Source organism: Barbus barbus, assembly GCF_936440315.1.
Source record: "Barbus barbus genome assembly, chromosome: 32".
Classification (NCBI taxonomy): Eukaryota; Metazoa; Chordata; class Actinopteri; order Cypriniformes; family Cyprinidae; genus Barbus; species Barbus barbus.
Genome location: NC_136760.1, coordinates 28,152,495 through 28,176,341, shown reverse-complemented (window position 1 = coordinate 28,176,341; position 23,847 = coordinate 28,152,495). Strand labels below are relative to the sequence as shown.

The 23,847-nt window shown below is 34.5% G+C and overlaps 4 protein-coding genes across 6 annotated transcripts in view; 2 read left to right on the top strand and 2 right to left on the bottom strand.

Moving 5' to 3' along the window:
* LOC306851923 (alpha-actinin-2) overlaps positions 1–23,847 on the bottom strand; it is a 349,741-nt gene that overhangs the window by 225,165 nt on the left and 100,729 nt on the right. The gene's annotated exons all lie outside the window — the stretch shown is intronic.
* On the bottom strand, positions 486–2,476 carry anapc16 (anaphase promoting complex subunit 16). The gene is made up of 4 exons (XM_079389843.1): positions 2,416–2,476; positions 1,739–1,887; positions 1,299–1,373; positions 486–868 (listed from the first exon to the last, which is right to left on the bottom strand). Exons 2-4 carry the CDS (start codon positions 1,878–1,880, stop codon positions 759–761), a joined length of 327 nt encoding a protein of 108 aa, XP_079245969.1. The 5' UTR covers positions 1,881–1,887; positions 2,416–2,476; the 3' UTR covers positions 486–758.
* On the top strand, positions 2,809–12,351 carry LOC306851927 (activating signal cointegrator 1 complex subunit 1-like). Of its 3 annotated transcripts, none has more exons than XM_079388446.1 (10): positions 2,809–2,871; positions 3,532–3,659; positions 3,748–3,847; positions 4,873–4,970; positions 5,498–5,676; positions 7,337–7,470; positions 7,561–7,680; positions 8,682–8,806; positions 10,416–10,489; positions 11,760–12,351. In XM_079388446.1, exons 2-10 carry the CDS (start codon positions 3,545–3,547, stop codon positions 11,874–11,876), a joined length of 1,062 nt encoding a protein of 353 aa, XP_079244572.1. In that variant the 5' UTR covers positions 2,809–2,871; positions 3,532–3,544; the 3' UTR covers positions 11,877–12,351. The 3 variants fall into 3 exon arrangements, with proteins under 3 accessions (XP_079244572.1, XP_079244573.1, XP_079244574.1); XM_079388447.1 differs by having other exon boundaries at positions 2,814–2,871; positions 3,441–3,659; XM_079388448.1 differs by having other exon boundaries at positions 2,820–2,871; positions 3,535–3,659.
* LOC306852009 (testican-2-like) overlaps positions 21,407–23,847 on the top strand; it is a gene marked incomplete at both ends in the record, with an annotated part of 32,220 nt that continues 29,779 nt past the window's right edge. The window contains one exon of the mRNA XM_079388575.1: positions 21,407–21,562. Coding sequence (XP_079244701.1) covers positions 21,407–21,562 — 156 coding nt within the window. The remainder of the gene's footprint in view (positions 21,563–23,847) is intronic.

The window sequence follows — 23,847 nt, the reverse complement described above, 5'->3', positions numbered from 1 at the left end:
AGGTCAGATTTCTGTAATAGTACTAATAAACTCAATGCGTTTTAAATACAAAATCACCAGGTATATTTATTTATTACAAATATGTTTCAATCTCATGCATTTTAACTAAATATTGCTTGTTACACAGCTAGTCATATTTAATCATGTTCATACTTTTAACTGAATAAATGCAATTGTTTTTGCAAACAGATTTATGCTGATTCTAAGCAAGTTTGAATACATGTATTTTGATAAATATATTTAGATTTTTTAAATATAAAATTAAATCGATTTCTGTATGACTGACAAATCATGCATCGCATTACATTTAGTAGTTTCTTAATTTTAAAACTGTATAATCCCATATGAAATTCAAATACATACATCTTAATTGACATTATTTATTGAGCACTTTAAGTAAATAAAATCAATGCAGGTTTCATGTTAAACTTTATGTAGATTTGAATGCACCTGTGATCATTTGAATTAATTCATGAAACATTATGAATTGTGCTTAAAAAGGCTTTTATTGTACATGTATCATACATGTAAAAATGCACACTGTGAAAACATGGGGTTATTTTAAAGTATTCCTAAGGCTGTATCCAAAAACATAATGATATTTACACACATGATCACAAAAACTCAATGTTGGTGATTATAAACCAGTGCAAAACAACATAAACCTACAGTACATTCATAAGAACTTCAGCTCATTTCATGGGGAAAAAACAATATGTTTACAAGCGGATAAACTGATCCGTCTGTTCTGAATGCAGTCATGAGGTTGTGAATCCCAGGAGCTGCTCGATGGGTTTATATTTCCACTCGTCTGCCTCCAACTGCTCCACCAGTCCGGCCAGACGCTCCATCCGTGACACCTGCTGATCTGAGATCAGAGACAATCCAGATCATCCATCAGTAAAGCTCAAATTCTCATTCAAACTCTAATGTGCACACAACTTTAAAATTTGCTGAAAATGTGCTCACCTGCAGGCCATCCAAGATTAGGATGAGTTTGTTTGTTCATCAGATTTGGAGGAATGTCTCAGCAATGGATGCTCTGCAGTGAATGGGTGCCGTCAGAATGAGAGTCTGATAAAAACATCACAATAATCCACACCACTCCAGTACATAAGTTAACATCTGGAGAAGACGGCATTCTGACGGCACCCATTCACTGCAGAGCATCCATTGCTGAGACACTGATGCAGAGACACATGTCTACAAACCTGATGAAGAAACACACTCATCCTAATCTTGGACGGCCTGCAGGTGAACTATTTAGGTGTGTTTTTTCGGTTTTTATTTGAACTCACCATGTTTAACCTGCTTCAGAGTGGATGCAACTTGATAGCTGAACACAGACTCGCATAAAAACCTATCAGATCCATCTGTGGACAAAGGCAAATGTATGCATGCAGCAGATCAGCATTGTGAAAATCCTGTGTAACAAACATGCAAACCGGCTGTAGGTCACAGAGTCACGCTGTTCTGAGCAACTGCTCCTTTTGTTTCTGTCTCTGCTGAGCTCATTAACTAACAGACAGACGGGAATGACCCCTCGTAACAGCCCCGTCTGACCCAGAAACCACGCTCAGATTCGAGAGGGACAAAAGAGGCACCAGCGAAGGACCTAAACTGGGAAAAATATTTCCATAACAGGATTATGTGGTAACCGGATGTACCATGTTTGAGCTTCAGAGGCACATAAATGTTATTCAGAAATGCTAAAGAAAGAGGGCAACGGCACACACACCCTCCATCATCTCTCCAGCTCCTTTTGGGTAGGTGTAGAGCACTTTTCTGGGCGGGATGAGCTCCGAAGCACTGAAGCCGGATCCGGTCACCGAGCTGCTGCTGACTCCTCCAGCCGAGGACGAGGATGAAGACGCTGCCATTCACAATCTACAGATCACACATCACACAAAACTAGATTAATGCCAGTAAATACAGCTCTGCTGATGCACTCAATGAGTTTGAGAACTCAACAATACTACTTTAGTTTAATACAAGACTACAGATTACAGACTGATCCTCCAAAACAACTCAGTCTCTGCCACTGTTTGAGCAAAACCTGCTTTTGTTTGTACTAAATAACTAATAAACAGACAAAACTGTGTGAAAAGTGTATAAATGCTATGTATTTGTAATAAAGTGGTAAAAATGTAAACACGACACTTTAGGTTTTTACAAAAGCTTCACGCTGTGAATAAAAAGCATTATAGAGACACAGAATACATTTCATTTTATTCATTCTCCTTAACATTTTAATTAAAAATACAACAAATTAACTGGTATTGACAATTTGAACTCCTAAAAGCAACACTAGTAAGAGCGCAAATCATTATCGCTATTCCACACCATTCAAGAGCAACATATATAAATAAGGATTTATTAAAATAAAGTTAAAATCGTGTAGTATTTGTTGATAACCTGCGTCACCGCCGCTGCTGTTTCTTCAGTGTGTTTGTTTACGTCAGTTTGACGCTGATCTGACGTCGCAGCGCCCCCTAACGTCGCGGCGTAAAGGCAAACGTGATCTGAGTGAGGCCCATTTATTTATTTATTTTTTGACTTTCGGCATTATTATTGTACATAATGTTATTAACTGTAACAAAAATATGTACTAAATACGAAATAGTAAATCAAGACGTATCTTGACTGTTAAAAGTTAATATAAGTACAATATAGTTAAATTCTCTATTATTTAAATGCTAAGTACATATTTAAATATGATATACATGAAATACATTTCATTATAACATGTTAAAATATATATATATATTTTTTCCTCTCAGCTGAGGACTTTTAAGCGAGACGCTCAAAGCGGAAGTGAGCGAAGTCTCGTCTTCCGGCCACAGTTTCATGCGACCAGTCAACAGTTCGAAGGTAGAAATATTAATCATTTAATAATTACTGTTCATGCTTTCTTGCGAGTTTATGTTCTGTTTTCGTGGGTTCTGAGTTGTTTCACCCTCGTTTTGTGGTTTATTAGTGTTATAAGTCATCAGCTTAGGCACATGATCAAATATTAAATATATTTCTGTATTTATAAGACATTTAAACTTCTTTGTGCTGAATTTCAGTATTTTCCCCTGTGAGCTGCACATTTCTGTAATCTGCTGGTCTTGTTCAATTAATATGAAATGTCATATGTTGTTAAATTGTAAGTTTTAGTGGATTTCTGAAATATTTATGACTCAATTTAGCAGCAAAAGAATTAAGGAATAAATTGACTGTATATATTTATAATACATTAAATAGATTAGCCCCAGTGGGAAATATAACACATTAAATATTATTATTATTTTTATTTAATTTTACAACTGTCTTGTAATTTTATTTTTTTTAATATATATTTTTTGCTTTAAATCTAGTGTTTTATTGAATGTTTTCAATCTACTTGAGTTAAAAATGAACCCGTTTCTCTTTATTGTGTTTGATATGAAATTCTGCAGTAATTAACCAGCTGTATTACGATCCAGTGCTGCTAATTACTGATGCCACATTAACTTCTGTGTGTAAATGAACTGCGACGTCCTCGTCCAGCAGCTTGTGCGTGATGGAAGTCTTACGGCCGGCTCTCATTAACATCAATGGGAGAATTTACAGGAGAAATCCAGTTCAGGAGGAATCTTATGAAGAAGAAGAGGATGATTATTCATATTCGGGAGCAGGTTTGTGATTTTTAAACTGGGTATCGGTCAGTTCCACTGCCATCTATTCATATGTGTGTTTAGTATGGCATCATATAATGTTCCACAGCGGCTGAGCAGTGTCTGGACGAGCCGTGTGACGCATACAACATCGAGCAGACGGACCGAGGCTTCCGCTGCGCCATAGACGTGCCCAGCGTCCTTTACAAGTTAGTATAGCTTCTAGATCACTCTCACACTTCTGTCAGCCAGTTTCCACCATGGAGTTATAAAGACAAGAAAGGTGCCTTTGACCTAACTTGCTGCAAGATTATAAACATCCGTTCGAACTTTCCTTCTCAGAACTGGGTGTTTATAACATACAATTCACAATTAATTTTAATTGAAGTTTATATTTAGCAATTTTGAGTTAACATCTCATAATTCAAGCAATTCTGAATTTATATCCCACAATAATGAGTTACATCTAGCAATTCTAATTTTCTCAGAATTGCGAATTTATAACACTGAATTATGACTTTATGTCTTCCAAATTTATATTTCGCTATTTTGAGTTAACATCTTGCAGTTCTGACTTTGTCTCTGATTTTATATCCTGTAATTTGAGTTAAGATCTTGCAATGTAGATTTTTTTTTTATATATCTTCATATTTATAACATGTAATTATGACTTTATTTCTTGCATTTCCAAGTTTATATTTAGCAATTTTGACATTTCTGACTTTATAAGACACAATTCCAACTTCATTTTTCACAAGTTTATATTTCACAATTTTGAGTTACCATCTCATAATTCAGACATTTTTATTTACAATTTCAAGTTTATATGCCACAATTTTTGAGTTAACATCTTGCATATTTTTTTCAGTTTATATCTTCAAAATTTTGACTTTATTTCTTACTTTTTGTTCAGAAATTGCAAGTTTACATCCTTGAATTATTAGTTTTTTCTTTAAAATCTGGATCTGTTTCCTTCAACAAATGCTTTGGTACATACCATTTCATATTTGATGCACAAAATCACATATTGCATTCACAAAATTCATATTAAAGAGAAATAAAGTAGGAATTGTAAATAGTAAAAATATAAATAAATAAATAAAATGTCATTTTTTTTCATTCTATGGCAGAAACAGGCTCCCATACAGTCTGACTTCAGTCTCCCTGCAGCTTTTCGAATGCTTCTTGGTCATTTATTTCAGATCTGAGCTTAAGTGTTCTTGTGTTTTCTCAGGTATATTATCGGTAAGAAGGGAGAGACTCGTAAACGACTGGAATCGGAGACCAAAACTTCCATCAGCATCCCAAAACAAGGCGTTGAAGGACAGATCGGTGAGAAACAGTGATTTGAATAAACCCCTCAGCCCTGAACTATTAAAGTAATTAATCTCACAGCATTTGTGCAGACAGAAATCATATCTCAAAACATCCCAGGGAATGAATAAAAAAAGCATCTGCCAAATGCATAGACGCTACTGAACTGAAAACAACTCCTCATGCCTTAGCTACTGAATAGAATCAAAAGAAACCTGTATAGAATGTTTTCTGTGAGTTTTGCATGCTCAAAACCACATTATCTTGATAAATAAGTAATCTAGGTTGTTGCTCATGTGTCTGAACACACTCCGAGGCAGAGTTTTGCATGTTTTGGTCAGTGTTAAATGAATGTGCATGATGCCTTGTGCAACTGAAGTGTTCCTGCATGAAAATAAAGGTGCTTCAGGGGTCAGAATGTTCTAGCAGCAGGATGTTATGGCAGCAGTGTGTTCTTGTGTGCAGCGGTGAGTACTGCATGTTCTTCCTGTGGTTGTGCTGTGGTTTTATGGAAATGCACGTCTTCTCTCTGTGTGTGCTCTCAGTGATCACAGGTGCACATAGCGCGGCCGTCGCCTCCGCTGTAACCCGCGTTGAGGTTTTGATCGACAGCTTTCGGAGGAAGCAGCCGTTCACACACTTCCTGTCGTTTGCACTAAACCATCCTCAGGTGCAGCAGGGCTTCCTGCGCTTTCGAGAGCAGGTGCTGGAGCGCTGTGGACAGGTGAGAGCATTTACTCAGTCCACACGCAATCAGAGTCAACCTCAGTTACTTCATTAATAGTTGCAACTAAGTACTTCATGCAAGAATTCAATATGGCATTAATATAACAATAAAATAATAGAGGTATGTTATATTTTAGTGCTGTCAAACAATTAATCGCGATTAATCACATCCAAAATAAAAGGTTTTGTTTGCATAATATATCTGTGTTTTGTGTATATTTATTATCTATATATAAATACACATGCATACAGTATTTATATTCATATAATTTATATTATAAATATATTTAATATATAAACATAACCATATATACATGCATAAGTGTGTATTTATATATGCATAATAAATATACACAGTACACACACATTATGTAAACTTTTATTTTGGATGCGATTAGTCACTATTAATCGTTTGACAGCACTAATTGTTTTATTATTGATAGTAGTTAACACAAATTTAGTAAAATAATATAATATGGTTAATGTGATAGAAAGGTAATAAAATAATGTAATAAAAAGGCTTGTTATAAGAGTCATATACAGTCAGGTCCATAAATATTGGGACATCGACACAATTCTAACATTTTTGGCTCTATACACCACCACAATGGATTTCAAATGAAACGAACAAGATGTGCTTTAACTGCAGACTGTCAGCTTTAATTTGAGGGTATTTACATCCAAATCAGGTGAACGGTGTAGGAATTACAACAGTTTGCATATGTGCCTCCCACTTGTTAAGGGACCAAAAGTAATGGGACAATTGGCTTCTCAGCTGTTCCATGGCCAGGTGTGTGTTATTCCCTCATTATCCCAATTACAATGAGCAGATAAAAGCTCCAGAGTTCATTTAATACCTGACTGTATTATATTATATTATAATATAATATAAAATCATGTAATATCATATAAAGTTTACAGCAAAATTAATTTACCTTCTTAGTTATTGTTCCTGGTCTTATTGTTGCCAGTAGTTAAGACTTAAATGTAATATAATATTAATTTTAACATATATATATATATATATATATATTTTTTTTTATGTAAGGTTAATATAATTTGATATAATAAAATAGTTAACTCAATGTAATATTAATTAAAATGTATAATATATACAATATTTATTATAATTTTATATAGAATAGAACAGAATAGAATAGCTTTTACTATATCATATTTAATTATTATATTATATTATCCTTTAATATAATTAAATATGATATAATAAATGCAGAACTCATTCTATTTACTTCCTGGACTTATTGCTGCTAGTAGTTAATGCATAAACTCAATATAAATATAATAAAAATTAAATTATATTTTCAAATTAATATTATATGATATTATATCATCACTATAATATTATAAGGTTATATTATATTATTTTCTTATCTTGTCTTATTGTAGCCAGTAGGTAATGCAAGAATTTAATATATTATTAATATAATAATTTAATAAGTATTATATTGCAAGGAATTTAATGTAATTTACTGTAATGTAATTTAAAAATAATATAATATAAGGCAAATCAACAGCAAAATTCCCTCTGTTTACTATATTCTGAATTCTTGTTCCTGGTGTTATTGTGGATGAGTTATAGTCGTGATTTGCTAGATTTGTGGATTGGCTCTTTGAATGGGTTTGAATGTGTTGTGCAGGACGCAGGCGTGGATGAGAGTATTTTTCAGAACCCGGCTAAACTCCACCTGACCGTCGGCACTCTGGCCCTGCTGAACGAACAGGAAGTGACACGCACGAACGAGCTCCTGCAGCAGTGTCAGGACGTTATCAGGTCATAAAGCATCAGGACAGACCGCAGGGATGGTCAGTAGAGTCAATGCGCTGGTTTGTGCTCACAGATCATGCTGCTTTGTTTCTGCAGAGATATAACTGAAGCAAAACCACTTCCTGTGGAGGTCAGAGGAATTGAGTATATGAATGATGACCCATCGATGGTGGATGTTCTGTATGCCAAAGTCGCTGTTCAAGATGGATCTGACAAGTAAGATACAGTTCATTACCTGCTATAGTCTCAGTTCACCCAAAAATGAAAATGGTCATCATTTATGCTCTCATTAAACATATGACTTCAGAACACTAGTGCGCTGTTATGATACTTTAATATATGTCTATTAATGTAATATAATGAGAAAAAGAATAATATCAATATATGATTCTACTGTTGTCTTAGTATTATTTGTTTACTACTATAATGTTTTTTAATATTTTGAATTAGCATGTTTTAATTTAAATTTTAGTTTGTCAATTTTATTAGTGTTTTTTTTTAATTGCTTTAGGTTTTGGTTTTATTTCTGTTTTAGTAATTTTAGTACTTCAACTTAAACGTAAAACAAACGTTAGAAGTGTTGCCTTGATGATTAAATGAAATGTTTAAGTGCAAAAATGACTAAAACTTAAAAAAATAAAAATAAAAGCTGAAAAGAAATATAAAAAACCTAATAAATATGACAAAGGCACACAAAAAATTACTAATACTCAAACTAAAATTAAAATGAAAAGTTGCCTTGGCAACTAACTGAAATAAAATACATTTAAGCTTTTATCAAAAATATTTACATTTTGTTTTAAATGTTTTTAAAGGTTAAAAACATTTAAAGGTTTTTCATCTAACGTTTTAGATAAATTGCAGATCTATTTTAATTAAAAATAGTTTTTAATAGTTTTAGTTTTTAATTTAAGTACTAGGAATTTTGTGCTTTTGTCATTTTTATTAGGGTGTGTGTGTGTGTGTATATGTATATAAAATAAACCTAATAAAAATGGCAATATATAGTTTGTCTGTCTGTAAATCTTAGTGTCTTGCACAAGTTTCTGTGACTGTTGGATTAGGAGATAGAAATCGATCAGCTCATTACTGTGTGTGTGTGTGTGTCTGTCTGTCTGTCTCTGTGTGTCTGTGTGTGTGTGTGTGTGTGTGTCTGTCTGTCTGTGTGTGTGTGTGTGTGTGTCTGTCTGTGTGTGTGTGTGTGTGTGTGTGTACAGGCTCCAGCAGATCGCAGACAGGCTCGTGGAGTGTTTGGCAGCAGCTGGTCTGATGGAGCGAGAGCGAGAGCGAGTGAAGATTCACGGCACCGTCATGAACACACTGTTCCGGAGAGATCCGTCAGGTGAGACGGCCAACACAAACACCATCACTGATCCCGGATCACTTTCAGATAACACCTCCTTGATCATGATCACATTTACTGAATCAAGCAGATGCCAAACCGTTAGGAACAGTCTGACCAACAGGGCTTTGTTTGTCATGTGCTTTTATCATTTTTATTGGTATTTTCTAAATGCTCCTATTGAGTGTTCGTTTTATTTCAACATAAACACAAATTAGAAATGTTGCCTTGGCAATAACTGACTAAGACTAAAACTGAAATAAAATTAAAGCTAAATATAAAACAAAAACTAATAATAATAAAAAAAGAATAGTTTTGCTGTTTTTTTTATTTTTATTATTAAATCTGAAATAAAAATATATATATATTGCATGGGAAAAGTATAAAATATAAATATCTGATGACAAACTTGAACTTATTTCAGTTGCAGTTTTTGGTGAAAATTATTTTTAATAGTTTTAATTTTAGTTTAAATGCAAGTAATTTTATTATGCACTTCATATTTATACTTTTTTTTTTTTTAATCTATTTGGCTTTAATTTTATTAAACTGAATTTTTGTAATTTTTGTACTTATTTAACTTGTTTAAACATAAAACTAATTGGGCGGACTGTCAGGAATGGCATAAACAGACTAGCAGTGTTTATCAGGGGTTTGTTTATCAGAATGATTTTATTTAATCATTAATTTTATTTCAGTTTTTGTGTCAATAATGTAATTTTTAATGTCATTTTAGTACTTCAGCTTAAACAAAATGTTTGCCTTGGCAATAACTGAAATAAAATAGCTACATATAAAACAAAAACTAATAAAAATGACAAAAGCACATAACAAAATCAATAAAATCAAAACTATTAAAATATTTTTAATTAAATCTGAAATAAAATATAAATATTGCATGGAAAAACTTAAATATAAAATAAAATAGAAATATCTGATGACAAACTTGAACTTATTTCAGTTGCAGTTTTTATTTTAATTAACGGAAATTATTTTTAATAGTCTTAATTGTAGTTTATATGCAAGTAATTTTACTATGCTTTTTTTTTTTTTTATATATATATATATATATATATATATATATATATATATATATATAAATAAAAAAAAAAAAAAAAAGCATAGTAAAATTACTTGCATATAAACTACAATTAAGACTATTTTTTTTTTATATTTATACTTTTATACTCTATTTGGCTTTAATTTTATTAAACTTAATTTTAGTAATTTTTGTACTTTAACTTGTTTAAACATAAAAGTTAAACTAATTGGACGGACTGTCAGGAATGGCATAAACAGACTAGCAGTGTTTATCAGGGGGTTGTTTATCATCGTCGTGAGTGTCTTCATCTCCCTCACACAAAGCTCTCATTCTGCTCTGCGGCACGAGGCCAGAGTTTGACCTGTTAGTGTCCATCTGTCAACAGTTCTGGCCGTTGTTCTGCCGTGTTCATGTTGACGTCAGCCGTCGCTGTGCTGTTTGCAATTTAGCAGCTGAGTAATGCTATTCAGAGCGCTGAACACCACGGGCCGCTTAGAAACACAACATGATGACCACATCTCATTACATCAGAAATACAGACTCTAACCTGATCTGTGTTTCTCTCAGCGGAGGATAAAGGAGCTTCAGCAAGACCCAACGCTAAAGATAGAGAAGCTTTTAATGCCAAAAACATCTTACAGGTGAGAAATGTGATCAAAACATTTCTGTTTCAAATGTTCTTTTGATCTGTGAATCCTGAAAAATAAAAAGGCATCTCAGTTTTCACAAAAATATTGAGCAGCACAACTGTGTTCAACATTGATAATAATCAGAAATGTTTGTTGAGCAGTAAATCAGTATATTATTATGATTTCTGAAGATCATGTGACACTGAAGACTGGAGTAATGATGCTGAAAATACAGCTGCAGATCACAGAAATACATTACACTTTAATAGATACTCACATAGAAAATAGTTATTTTAAATTGAAATATTTCACAATTTACTGTATTTTTGATAAAGAAAATGCAGCCTTAGTGAGCAGAAGCAAAAACTCACCGACCCCAAACTTTTGAACAGTAGTATAGGTGTATATATAAATACATACACTTATAGTTCACATACAGTATAAAATCTTATCAATCCAGACATGCATGATTGCGACATGAGGAGGCCAGATGTAACGGATATAAATGAAGTATTTCACAACGGATTTCTCTCCTTCAGAGTTTATGTTGTGTAAAAATATAGCAGTAATTGCAGTAAACACTTCTGCTGTTACACAAACTATAGCATTACCCTGGTAAAGTCATGGTATCCTGATAATACCACAGTATTAAATGATTATTATGCTCATGTGGTGGTATATTCTGTATGTAATATAAACTAAATTCATTATTCATGGTACTTATGTAGTACTCCATGCTGTTACCATGATGCAAAAACACTGTTTTGTAATATATGTCTAAATGAACCTGTTATTTGCACAGTATATGAACACACAAACACTAGTGAGGTTTCTTGAGCGGTACCTGACGCCCCCTGATGGCAGGCTGTGGCACTGCAAGTTATTTAGTATACACTGGACTCTCTTTCTTTCCTTCTCTCTCACACACACACACACACACACACACACACTCACACTCAAGCTGTTTTTTAGAGCAGGAGCAGCTTGTCCTGTCCAGAAGAGGCTATGCCTGCTTTCTCAGAACTTCTGTTGCATTACATGGTCAAAAACCATTCTGAGAATCAAATCAAATTCGCTCTTTGTTTTAACATCTGCTGTCTGGTTTGCTGTTTATGTCATTAAATCGCTCTGAAGTGTCACTTCTGAATCCCCCATCAGCTGGTTTCCATAGTAACCGCTGATTCTGTCATGCAAATATTTATGAATTTCACCCTGAATAATAATGGGCTTGTGAATGAAGTGTGAAGCCGTGAGCCTAAACTGAGACTCTGTTTCTCTGCAGATGTTCGGCGAGTTTTATTTCGGTGCCTTTGAGCTGAATTCGGTGCAGCTCTCTCAGAGATTCTCCACTGACGGCACAGGATACTATTCCTCAGCGGGACACGTCACGTTCTCATGATGGGACACTAAAACACTGCTCTGGACTTGCATCACAATTCTATGTTTTGCAATTGAATCATGCATTAATAATCAGTTATTTGTTATGCATTGTAAATATTAATCTAAATAACATAAATAGCATTTTAATGGAACAGTTTGCATGTGCCCTTGAGAGCAGGATCATGTCATGAATATTTCTGGGCCTTTTCCCTGATGTTTTAATTGCATATATTTGCAAAGTGTATTTAGTCTTTTTTAGGAGAGTGCTAGCACACAGAAAACTAACCGAGCAATGAAAAGCAACACTTTTACTGATGCATTTGTGCAGAATGTCACTGTATTCAGAGTAATGCTGCTTAATTTGCAGGTTTAGTTCATATGTGGTGCTGATGCTTAAAAATCTGTATGAAAGCAACTGCTATAAGATCAAACCCAGTATAATAAAGACCCAAGAGTCTGTGCACTACAGTGAGTTTTATCATGCTCTGTACTTTAAAGGATCATTTCAGGGGTTTTATGGGGGGTCTCTTCTGGAGTTTGACCTTTCCTCATCACTCACTGCTTTCGTTATATGGAGTAAAACACTGAAGAAAGAACATTTGGTGAGTAAATGATGGAAATTTCAGTTTATGTTCTTTTAAAGTTTCCATGTTCTTTGAAAGCTGTTTCTCAAATATGAGACTTCACAACAATATTTGAACTTCCTCTGCGAATCTCCTGTAATGGCAGCTTTTAATTAATTTTTTAACCAATGACTTTGCATAACTTTCCCAGTCGTTCATGATTTACTGCATAATGATTAAGAATATTTTAATATAATTTTAAAACACTTAAATATTTATAAATACAAAATAATGTTATCAATAGTGTAATATATGTGTCCCTGCAGCACAAAAGCAGTCATGAGTAGCACAGGTATATTTGTAGCAATAGCCAACAATACATTGTATGGATCAAAATTATACATTTCTCTTTTATGACAAAAATCATTAGGATATTAAGATCATGTTCCATGAACATTCCAGATTTTCAAATAGTTGTATCTCAGCCAAATATTGTCATATCATAACAAACCATACATCAATGGAAAGATTATTTATTCAGCTTTCAGATGACATGTACATTTCAATTTAAAAAAAATTGACACTTATGGTTGGTTTTGTGCTCCAGGGTCACATATATAAACAAAAAAAAATCTAAATTTACATAAATGTATATTCATTATACAAATACCCATCTTTTATTGGGTAAGGATATACAGTATTATAGGATTTACTGGGTAAGTATATATATATATATTAATATACACTATATTGCCCAAAGTATTGGGTCACCCCCTTCTAATGAATAGGTTTGACTACTTTAGTAATTTCCATGAGAACAAATCTTAATGTTTAAGCATATAAAGATATTCTAGGTAATTGTGTGTTTTTAATTTAGTTTTATTTTTGTGGAAGGACTTGACTGATCTGCAGAAAGCCAAGTCCTGATCCCAGCTGAACTCCTCTGGTGTGACTTTATATGCAGACCTTGAGCCAAAAACTCATCACCAAACACCAATGACTTGTACATAAGAGTACTGTCATTTTAGACATGTCCAAAACTGCTGCAACAGATGGAAATACAATTTTTAAATGCATGAATTATGTTTCCATCTTTGTTGGCCTTTTTCTGTCCTAAAGAAGGGGGTGTCCCAACACTTTTGTCCTTATAGTGTCTATACAAGTCATTGGTGTTTGGTGATGAGTTTTTGGCTCAAGGTCTGCATATAAAGTCACACCAGAGGTGTCCAGCTGTTGTGGTGTTGTCAGTGTCCAGCAGGGGGCGCTATACACACAGAAAGCTCTTCAGCTTCATTCACTAGACTGGAAATAGTTTGAGCTGCAGTTCAATAGCAAATCAATTGAAAGCATCCTGTCTCTCATACCATTGAAGTGAATGTTCAGTATATATTGTAATAAATATTTGAAAAATTATAGTTGTGTATGATTGTATTAGTCTATATAGAGATGTAAAAACATAAAGTTAAAGAGGTTGAACTCTATGGTTCACCTGGACTGTGCTCATAGTGCTATCAAACGATTAATCGCATCAAAAATAAGTTTTACATATGTGTGTGTACTGTGTATATTTTTGTGTATATGTAAATACACAAACATACACTAAATATGAAAATATTTACATGTATATATTTATATTCATATAATTTATATTATATATAAATGCATTTAATATATAAACAACATATTTTTCTTAATGTATACATGCATAATACACACACACACACACATATACGTATATTATGTAAACAAAAACATTTATTTCAGATTTGACAGCACTATTTTCAACATCTTATGTTGTTTGTAAACATGCAGTTTTCTAGCTTATTGCTTCTCAGGTAATATCAATGGTATGAGCTATTCCAGATGCGCTCGAAATTACAACAACAATAGATACATACACGCATGCTGCAGTATTTAATGGTTGAATCAAAATTAAGGATAGGGAGAATTTAATAGTCACTGGATATTGGAAGGGAAATATCATAGCATCTGATCTCTACTAAAGTTGACACCCTTGCATATTTATCTTAACATTAAATAAGAGCCAAGGGAAATCTGCTAATAAATAAACCCACACACACGTAGCATGCAGACAGAGCTGAATCTGCCCCCGAAATGCGTCTCTTCCAGTCTCGTGTGTGTGTGTGTGTGTGTGTGTGTTAAAGGTCAGCACGATGTCTTCATCATCAGAGCCCGAGAGTCTCCTGAGAGGATGAAGAAGAGAGAGACTCGTCCTCCTCCGCCTGCAGTCGCTCATGTGTAAGTTAATGAGATTTGAGCTCAGATTCTCTTCTAATGAAAGCAGACATAAGTCAGCCTCTTCAAAGACGCTCTAATACTTCACACATTTGGAAGAGTTCCACTAAAAACGCTTGTTTGCCAGGATGTAATTAGTGGCTCGTTATAAATGGACCAATACATTCAGAGCAAATGAGATCATGACTTTAATAAAGACACGACTGCATTACTGTAAGTGACAGGAGACTGAGGAAGCTCTCAATTATATACACTTGCAAACAGTTTTAGCATTTAAAATGATCAAACATTTATAATAAAAAATATATTTGAATATTTTACTAAATATTTTAACTAAAATTCTAATAAAATATTTTAGAACCTAGCATAGAACAAAGTATAATAATTACACAGATGCATAGCGTTTTATGATTTTATTAATTTATTAAATAATTTTTTTTTTCAGAACTATTTTTAACTTTTTTAACCAAAGAATTTCACAGTTCACAATTTTTGTATTTTATTTTTTATATTTTTTAAAAAATGTTATTTTTAATATCTTTAATTTATATGAAAAAATAACAATAGAAAAATACTAACAATTTCTATCCTATAAAAAATATTGTAGAGCTTAAATTGGCATAAATTAAGATCAGCTCTGATCATGTCATGCTGTTTCTCTGCTGGTTAATAGTGATTAACTCTCTCTTTCTTCAGTCGCTTCAGGAGACTCGACAGGAGATCTGGGACTAATGAGATTCAGATTCACTAATATGCACAGTATTATGAATGTTTTGAAGGCGAGTGGGCTGGTTTTTGAGCAGGTCCTGTGCGTCAGATGTCTGTGTTCAAACCATGACTAAGATCTGCTGAGTTTCTCCTCGTGGGACGCAGAAATCGCGTGAGAGACGTCGACGTTTCCCTCGACTTGCTGATGATCACAGCCAAACGCCTCGCTTTCAGAAACAGTTTATATGCAGATCTGTCTGACTGACTGGCTGCATGTGAATGCATCTCTCTCTCTTTTTTTTTTTTTTTTTACATGGTTTGATTTATCAACCTGCTGGGAAGAACAAAAGTACATCAAAGTGAAATTAGAAAATGCAAATGCAATTCATAGTTGTTACATTTGTTTTCATTCTTTGCATTCTATTCACACACACACACGTGTGTGTATGTATGTATATATATTGAAATATGTGACCCTGGAGCACAAAAGCAGTCTTAAGTCGCTGGGGTATATTTGTAGCAATAGCCAACAATACACTGTATTGGTCAAAATTATACATTTCTCTTTTATGCCAAAAATCATTAGGATATTAAGTAAAGATCATGCTCCATGAAGATATTTAGTAAATTTCCTACTGTAAATATATCAAAACTTAATTTTTGATTAGTAATATGCATTGTTAAGAACTTAATTTGAACAAATTTAAAGGTGATTTTCTCAATATTTAGATTTTTTTGCTCCCTCAGATTCCAGATTTTCTAATAGTTGTATCTCAGACAAATATTGTCCTATCCTAACAAATGATGCATAAATCTCAATTTCGAAAAATTGACACTTAAGACTGGTTTTGTGCTTCAAGGTCACATATCTTTTTTATTAATATACTATTACATCCAATTATACTTTATGTGGTCATTTTTATTAAAATTATTTGTATTATTTTTTGGTGTTATAAATGTCTATATTTTTTTTTAATTCATTTTTATTTTAGTTTGTTATTTTATTACATCAAGTTAAATTAAATGTGAAATGTTGCTTCGCCTAGTTTAATTGAAATGTATTTTATTTCCAGATTATTTATTTTATTAATTTTTAACATTTTGTATTTCAAGTATTAAATGCTTTAATGATTTTAGTTTTAGTCATAGTTACCTTCAATAATCCTGACTTGTTCATGTTTGGATTAGCACTCTAGAGTACTGCTTACTTCTAATGTAGTATGTTAGTTGCCATCTGTGTGGTACTGTATCTCAATGCAATGCACTAAACTTGATCTTCCGTTTCCAGTGTGACTAAAAGAAAACTCAGGTAATTAAAGCTGCAATTTTTCATCATCTAGTTCTTCATTTCATATTAGATCAGACTGCAAATGGATTTAAACATTTGGGATGTTCATGCGTTTCACTACAGTAATTGAATCAGACTGTTTATACGTTTTTGCACAAACTTAAGTTAAATGCAAATGACTTATATTTGTTTCTGACAAGTCACTGAATGACACCTGCTGTGTGATACTGCATTCAGTATTGCTTACTATTTATAAATTAATTGACTTGTTGGTGGACAGATCACAAGTGTCATCTGACAAATGTCCAGTTTTTGAACTAATGGTTCTGTTTCTGCTGTTGTGGATGGCTCTGTGTTTGTGTTTCTGAAGGTCCAGCATGCATCAGTGGTCAGATGAAGACCAGCCCATGACGGGTGAGTAACTCATGAGTCACTGCTGCCCACAGCAAACCCTCAAAGATTCCCTGTTTCAACTGCTCAAGCCTCTCAGAGCTTTTTAGCACCCTGTCAATGACTGGGACTCTAACGAACGCATCGCAGCACTCTTGTTAGTAACACAATAGAATGGATACAATAGAATTCAACTGTTTTCCTGTTGTTTCATTGATGTGTTTGAGAGTTCAAATAATGCGCAACATTAAAGGTGATGGTGATGTTTGTGATTTGTAATTGTCATAAACCAGTGTTTATTGCAAAGGCAGATTATGTAGTCAATTTAAGATTATTCATATTAACAGTTGATAACCTTCCCACTTGGTTGACAATAGTATTTTTAATATTCATTTTATAGTATTTTATAGTGTGCATGTTTGTGTATGTATGTATGTGTGTGTGTATATATATATATATACATACACACACACACACACACACACACACATACTATATAAATTCACCATAGTGATTTGACTATTTAAAATATTACTTTTAAATATGCACATATTTACACTACAAGTTAAAAACAACAGCTGCATGAGTCGAGCTGTCATCCCAGATCATACTGAAAAATATAGATCCTTTTGGATATTAGATGATCAGGATTTCTTCTCCCATTGAGGGCACACTCTCAGCTCGGGTCTATGTTATAGTTGAATGTAATGCACAGCTGAATTTCTCTTTCATCAGGAGCGATGGTGTCAGGGATTTTCATCTCCTCCAGGTTTGCAGTGGGCCGTATGAACTAAATGATGTTTCTCTTTCAGCTGAATAATGCTGCCAACAGACGCTTTTATTTCATATAGAGAGGCAGTGAACCTGATTTCACATCTTCCCACTCAATAATGAGCGTTGAGTTAAGGCCGTGGGCTTCTTCTGCCCACCTGCAGCCTCCACCTCTCATTCACAGCGCTTCTGCAAACCTCAGTACACGAGTGTTTCTCGATTATTATCTTCACACGTCTTTGATGAAGTGCAAGCGCTTTATAGTCGCACATCATGTCACAGAAAATCCATTCACATCTGTTTATTCTCAAAGAGCTGTTGATGTCTATAATAATGTGGATTTATTGCCAATTAGTAAAAGATTAAATGAATAGCTCACATACATAAACCTTGCTGCGTTGTTTTTGTTGAACGCAATGCTTTCCTTATTTTTTATAAAGTTATTCTTCACTTGTCATGGCAATCAGGTTTATCTGCAGAAGTGTTCTGTAAGTCTAATGTTTCTTTAAATTCCATATTGGTTTTCTGGGATCATAAATGTGTTTCTAAATACACTTTTACAAACTGTACATTTTGACACCTAGAAAGAGTTTGAATTACTAAACGGCCTATTTTGCAATGGTTTACACTGTTGCATAAATACATAAAACAGGATTATTTGAGTATATATCTCACAATTCTGACTTTGATTATCTTGCAATTCTGACTTTATTTCTCGTGATTCTGAGTTTATCCTCCGGTTTCACAGACAAGGTTTAAAACTAGTCCCAGACTAAAATGTAAATCTGAGCTATTTCAACTGAAAGAAACTTGCACTGACTGATCTTAAAACATGTCAGTGCCTTTGTTTTGTCTTTAGATGCACACCAGTAATGCTTTTTCTAAGGCATGTTTATAAAAATAATTTAAATGTCCGAATTAAACTACGGCCTAATCCTGGTTTAGGCTAAACCCGTCTATGAAACCGGGCCTATATATCATAATTCTGAGTTTATTTTTCGCAATTATATATTTTGCAATGCTGGCTTTTTTTCAGAAATATGAGAAAAAAAAATTGTGAGATTTAAAGATAATTGTGAGATAAAAGGTCAAATTTACCGCTTTTCATTTCTGTGATGGAAATGGGCTTCCAGAAATATGATGTGCAATCAGACATTTGAACTGTAGAATAATCTTTAAACTCCTGTAGGATTACAGAATGTGAAAGTGTCTATTTCACACACACATGTGCTGGATCTGTGTGTGGATGAGTAACACTCTCACATCATACACACACATACACACACACACACACACACATACACATACACACACACACACACACACACACATACACATACACACACACACACACACACACACGTTTTCTGCATCAGGTGGGGAAATGTCAGTATAATCTAAGATTATTGAATCCTCATATGTTTATTAGACTAATCTCTGGAGTATTCCACTAATATTCCACTAAAAATAGATGAATTTGGAGCTGAAATCATCTGTTTCTGTGGTGCATGAGACTTTGAATACCCTGGTTTGCCACTAACAAAAATACCATAGTATTATCATGTTTTTGGACATGTACTATGGTTATACCATGGTATTTTTCAGTATTTGATTGTGCCAGTCATTCAGTAGCATGATAAATATAAAAGTATCATGGAATTACTACTAATACTGTATTACTGTACCATGGTATCACCACAGAACTGGACTTTGTTGTAAGTTTTAAGGGTTATTCTTATGGTAAAATGATGGTAAATGAGGGGGCATTTGATATAACATGCTCACTAAAGCTGTCTTTGTTGATCAAAAATACAATAAAAACAGTAATATTGTGAAATATTATGCCAATTTAAAATAACTGTTTGCTAGGTGAATATATTTTAAAATGTATCTTTTCCTATGATGGCAAATCATATTAGTATGAATCATGTGACGCTGAAGATAATGATGCTGAAAATGTACTTCACACTTGATTATATTAGTTTTTACTGTATTTTTGATCAAATAAATGCAAGCTTTGGACTTGATTAATGATTACCTTATTCATATGGTAAAGAATACATTGAGAGGCTATTATGTTAAATGTCTAAAAATGGTTTTATTATTATTATTTTGCATTTTTAATCCAGAAGAAGACAGTTGTTCCTAACTGATGACAAATCGAATTGATCTGATCAAAAGTGACAGTAAAGACATTTATAAAGTTACAAATTATTTCAGATAGGCTAAATACCATTAATTGCCCCCCCCCCCCCCGTTCATCACAGAAACCTGAAGAAATTAATCAAAATGAGGCAAAATGTCCATCTAAGTAATATAACAGAGTAATATGGTTGAATATGATGTAGATGTGCTGGAAACATGAGATCAGGGCAGATTGAGTGTTTTCTCTTCTATGGTGACAGACAGACAAACACACAGCAGTTCTTGTGTTCTCCTAACAGATAGGGTAGTTTCTCCTGGTTTGAAAGAGGTTTAAATGTGGGATGGATCTGCTGTATTTGATCAGAGAACACTGTCCGTATATCTGTGTATTTGGAGCATTCTGTGAGGAAGTGCAGTTCTGTTTCCGCCTGATTCAGATCACAGTGTGAACACAATCTCTGCTCCGGGGCCTCTATCATCAGCTTGTGTATGCTGAGTCTGTATCTGCTCAATGTGCTTCTCAGCTTCTTATCTGACACTGTGTACAGATACTCTGCCATACTGTACTCTCTCTTTAGGGCCGAATAGCATTGTATTCTACTCTGTTGTTGTGTTTGGGTTTGCCAGTGAGTGATGTAACTCTGTTTGATTTGTGCAGTAATCTGATTGATTCTGATGTTGTGATTCGGAGCATCAGTAGATGTTAGTGAAGCATCAGGACTGAAGCTCTGGATCAGCTGAGGGAAGGGCTTGCTTTCTTTGCTCATCTCTTGGTATTGCAGGGCTTTATAATGATATGATTGGGGGTCACTGAGTTTCAGATGAGTTTCACTGAGTCTCAATTGGATGTTTTTCCCATTTGGTGAGGTCTTGATTTGGATTTGTCAGTGGACCCCACACCTCACTGCCATAGAGGGCAATGGGCTCAATTACTGATTCTATTATTTTCAGCCAAATTCTAATAGGGATTTCTATAGGACATTGTTGTTTTATGGCATAGAAGGCCCTGTGCTTTATCTCTCAGTTCTGTCACAGCATGGTTAAAGTTTCCTGTGGAAGTGATTGTCAAACCCAGGTAGTTGTAGTGTGATGTGTGTGTTATCTGGTTAGTGCCTAATGTAAATGTGTGTTGTGTTCCCTGGGATCTGGATCTTTTCTGAAATATAATAGTTTTGGTTTTCTTCAGGTTGACTGTCAGGGCCCAGGTGTGGCAGTATTGCTCTAGCAGGTCCAGGTTCTGCTGTAAACCATGTTGAGTGGGAGACAGGCAGCAGAACCAGATCATCCGCATACAGCAGGCATCTGATCTCTCTCTCTCTCTCTCTCTCTCTCTCTCTCTCTCTCCAGTCCGCTCGTTGCGCGTCACCTGAGCAGACATCAGACCGTCGCCTCGGTTCTCCGGTGTTTATTCGTGAGAAGCGGCTCATGATGCGAGGTTTATCCGTTCTTCAGCTGCTGCTCGTGACGCTGAGCGCGAGAGAAGCGCGTGAGATCGGCGGGAATTTCCTGGAAGACGAGCATCAGTGGCTCTCAACGGTCCACCGGTACAGCCGCACCGTCAGACACTGGAACCGCTTCAGAGACGTGAGTTACCGGTTAAACCTCGAATATTCTGACTTCACTACAACATTGTAAGATTCTATTTTTAAACTCCGTTTTCTTCATCGACAAATATCCATAAAGTCTTGAACGTTTCTACCGTTACTGACAGCAATAAATATTCCGTTCGTTGACCCTAAAAGCGGGGCATGTTGTCACAGTGAAAACATAGAGAATAGTTTTATTTCTGTGTTTATTATGTATTTTAGGCTGCCAGAACAATGTCAAACTAATAGGCTACAACAATTATAAAAAGGAAAACAATAAATCAGTTTATCATGTTGAATTTTTGAATGTTTTTTGGTTTTGTTTTGTTTTGTTGTTTTTAATATTTATGTATGTCGAACAACAAAAAAGAGAGAACCTGATGAACAGAGAGATATAGGTTATAGACCTTGCTCACACAGAGCTGGTTCCGGGACTGAACGCCGCAATGTTACTAGGTCCCCAAACCGGGATTGATCCCGGGACGTGGTTGCGTTCACAGAAGCCACTCCGGCAATTTCCCGGGACTAACGTGCAGTGTGTTATCTGTGTCTGTCTGTCTGTCTATCTGTCTGTCTGTGTCTGTCTGTCTGTCTGTCTGTCTGTCTGTCATCTGTCTGTCTATCTGTGTCTGTCTATCTGTCTGTCTATCTGTGTCTGTCTGTCTGTCTATCTGTGTCTGTCTGTCTGTCTATCTGTCTGTCTGTGTCTGTCTGTCTGTCTGTCTGTCTGTCATCTGTCTGTCTATCTGTGTCTGTCTATCTGTGTCTGTCTGTCTGTCTATCTGTGTCTGTGTGTCTGTCTGTCTGTCTGTCTGTCTGTCATCTGTCTGTCTATCTGTGTCTGTCTATCTGTGTCTGTGTGTCTGTCTGTCTGTCTATCTGTGTCTGTGTGTCTGTCTGTCTGTCTATCATCTGTCTATCTGTGTCTGTCTGTCTGTCTGTCTATCTGTGTCTGTCTGTCTGTCTATCTGTGTCTGTGTGTCTGTCTATCATCTGTCTATCTGTGTCTGTCTATCTGTCATCTGTCTGTCTATCTGTGTCTGTCTATCTGTCATCTGTCTGTCTATCTGTGTCTGTCTATCTGTCTATCATCTGTCTATCTGTGTCTGTGTGTCTGTCTGTCTGTCTGTCTGTCTATCATCTGTCTCTCTCTCTCTCTCATCCATCCATCCATCCATCCATCTCTACAAATAATATTGTGTTGCTTTAATGTTATTCATTTTAGTCTTCAATTAGAGATGCACAATATATCAATTTGAAACATCAACCCACGTATTTTTACTTAATTAAATTGATTATATTCGATTACATTTAAATAATTTAATGAAAGTAAAATGAATTTACTGATATCTGTCATTCATGAATATTAATAGTCAATATATTTAGTGGATGTTGCTTTTTCATTAGAACAGATTTGTCAATCTTTCAAAATGTACATAATAATGTTGTGATGCCTAAATGCTGATGTAGCATAAAACTATTAATTTTAGTTTTTTTAAGGTATTTTTTTTTATATTAACAGTTTATTGTCCATAACATGCAAATAAATAAACAGTCATTTGAGACCAGAATTGAAATGTCAGTGCATCTCTAACTTTAATCCATAGAATTACATTTATAGTTTGATCAGGGTTATCGATAACTAAAACTAAAACCATTAAAAAATAAATAAATTTGTTACTTGAAATAAACGTTGACGTGAAACAAAATACACAAACACTTATTTCAGCTATTTTTTTAATTTTCGTTTGAGTTGAAGTACTAAAACACTTAAAAATAAACTAAACTAATTAGTAAAAATTAATTATTACTGTATAGAAAAACAATAACACTGTATGAAGATCACCTCAACATCATTCAAGAGGATAAACTCAATTCAGTATATGAAAAATGGCAGGAAATAGATACAGATAACCTTGTTTTTGCAAGAGTAATGTATGTTAATAAACATACTGAATATATGAGCTGTTATTCTGAAAATGATTTTTTCTCGCTAGAGCAGCAAGGAAACATTCCCTGCTCTTTTCCACATAATCTCATCTCCATCACACTGTTAGGAAGAGAGAGCTGGTGAGAAATGACAGCTGAAGTCTCGTCTGCTCCCCGAGGCTCTGCTGTCTGGATGAGTTAGCGCTACAGAGACAGACATTGTGTGTTTTGTGTTTGTTTATTTGAGAGAAAGACACCTTGGGAACCGTCCGTCAGCACAGGACTGACTCAGGTGACAGAGATTGTGTGTGAGTGTTCAGAGCAAGAGTTTTAGGCTGTGAAGTCGGCCTCCGG

Coding starts and splice junctions, on each gene's coding strand:
- anapc16 (XM_079389843.1), bottom strand. CDS start 1,880: ATGGCAGCGTCTTCATCCTCGTCCTCGGCTGGAGGAGTCAGCAGCAGC. Junction 1,374..1,738: donor AGCTGGAGAGATGATGGAGG/GTGTGTGTGCCG, acceptor CTTTGTCCACAG/ATGGATCTGATAGGTTTTTA. Junction 869..1,298: donor TCTGAAGCAGGTTAAACATG/GTGAGTTCAAAT, acceptor CTCTGATCTCAG/ATCAGCAGGTGTCACGGATG.
- LOC306851927 (XM_079388446.1), top strand. CDS start 3,545: ATGGAAGTCTTACGGCCGGCTCTCATTAACATCAATGGGAGAATTTAC. Junction 4,971..5,497: donor AGGCGTTGAAGGACAGATCG/GTGAGAAACAGT, acceptor GTGTGCTCTCAG/TGATCACAGGTGCACATAGC. Junction 7,471..7,560: donor CAGTGTCAGGACGTTATCAG/GTCATAAAGCAT, acceptor TTGTTTCTGCAG/AGATATAACTGAAGCAAAAC.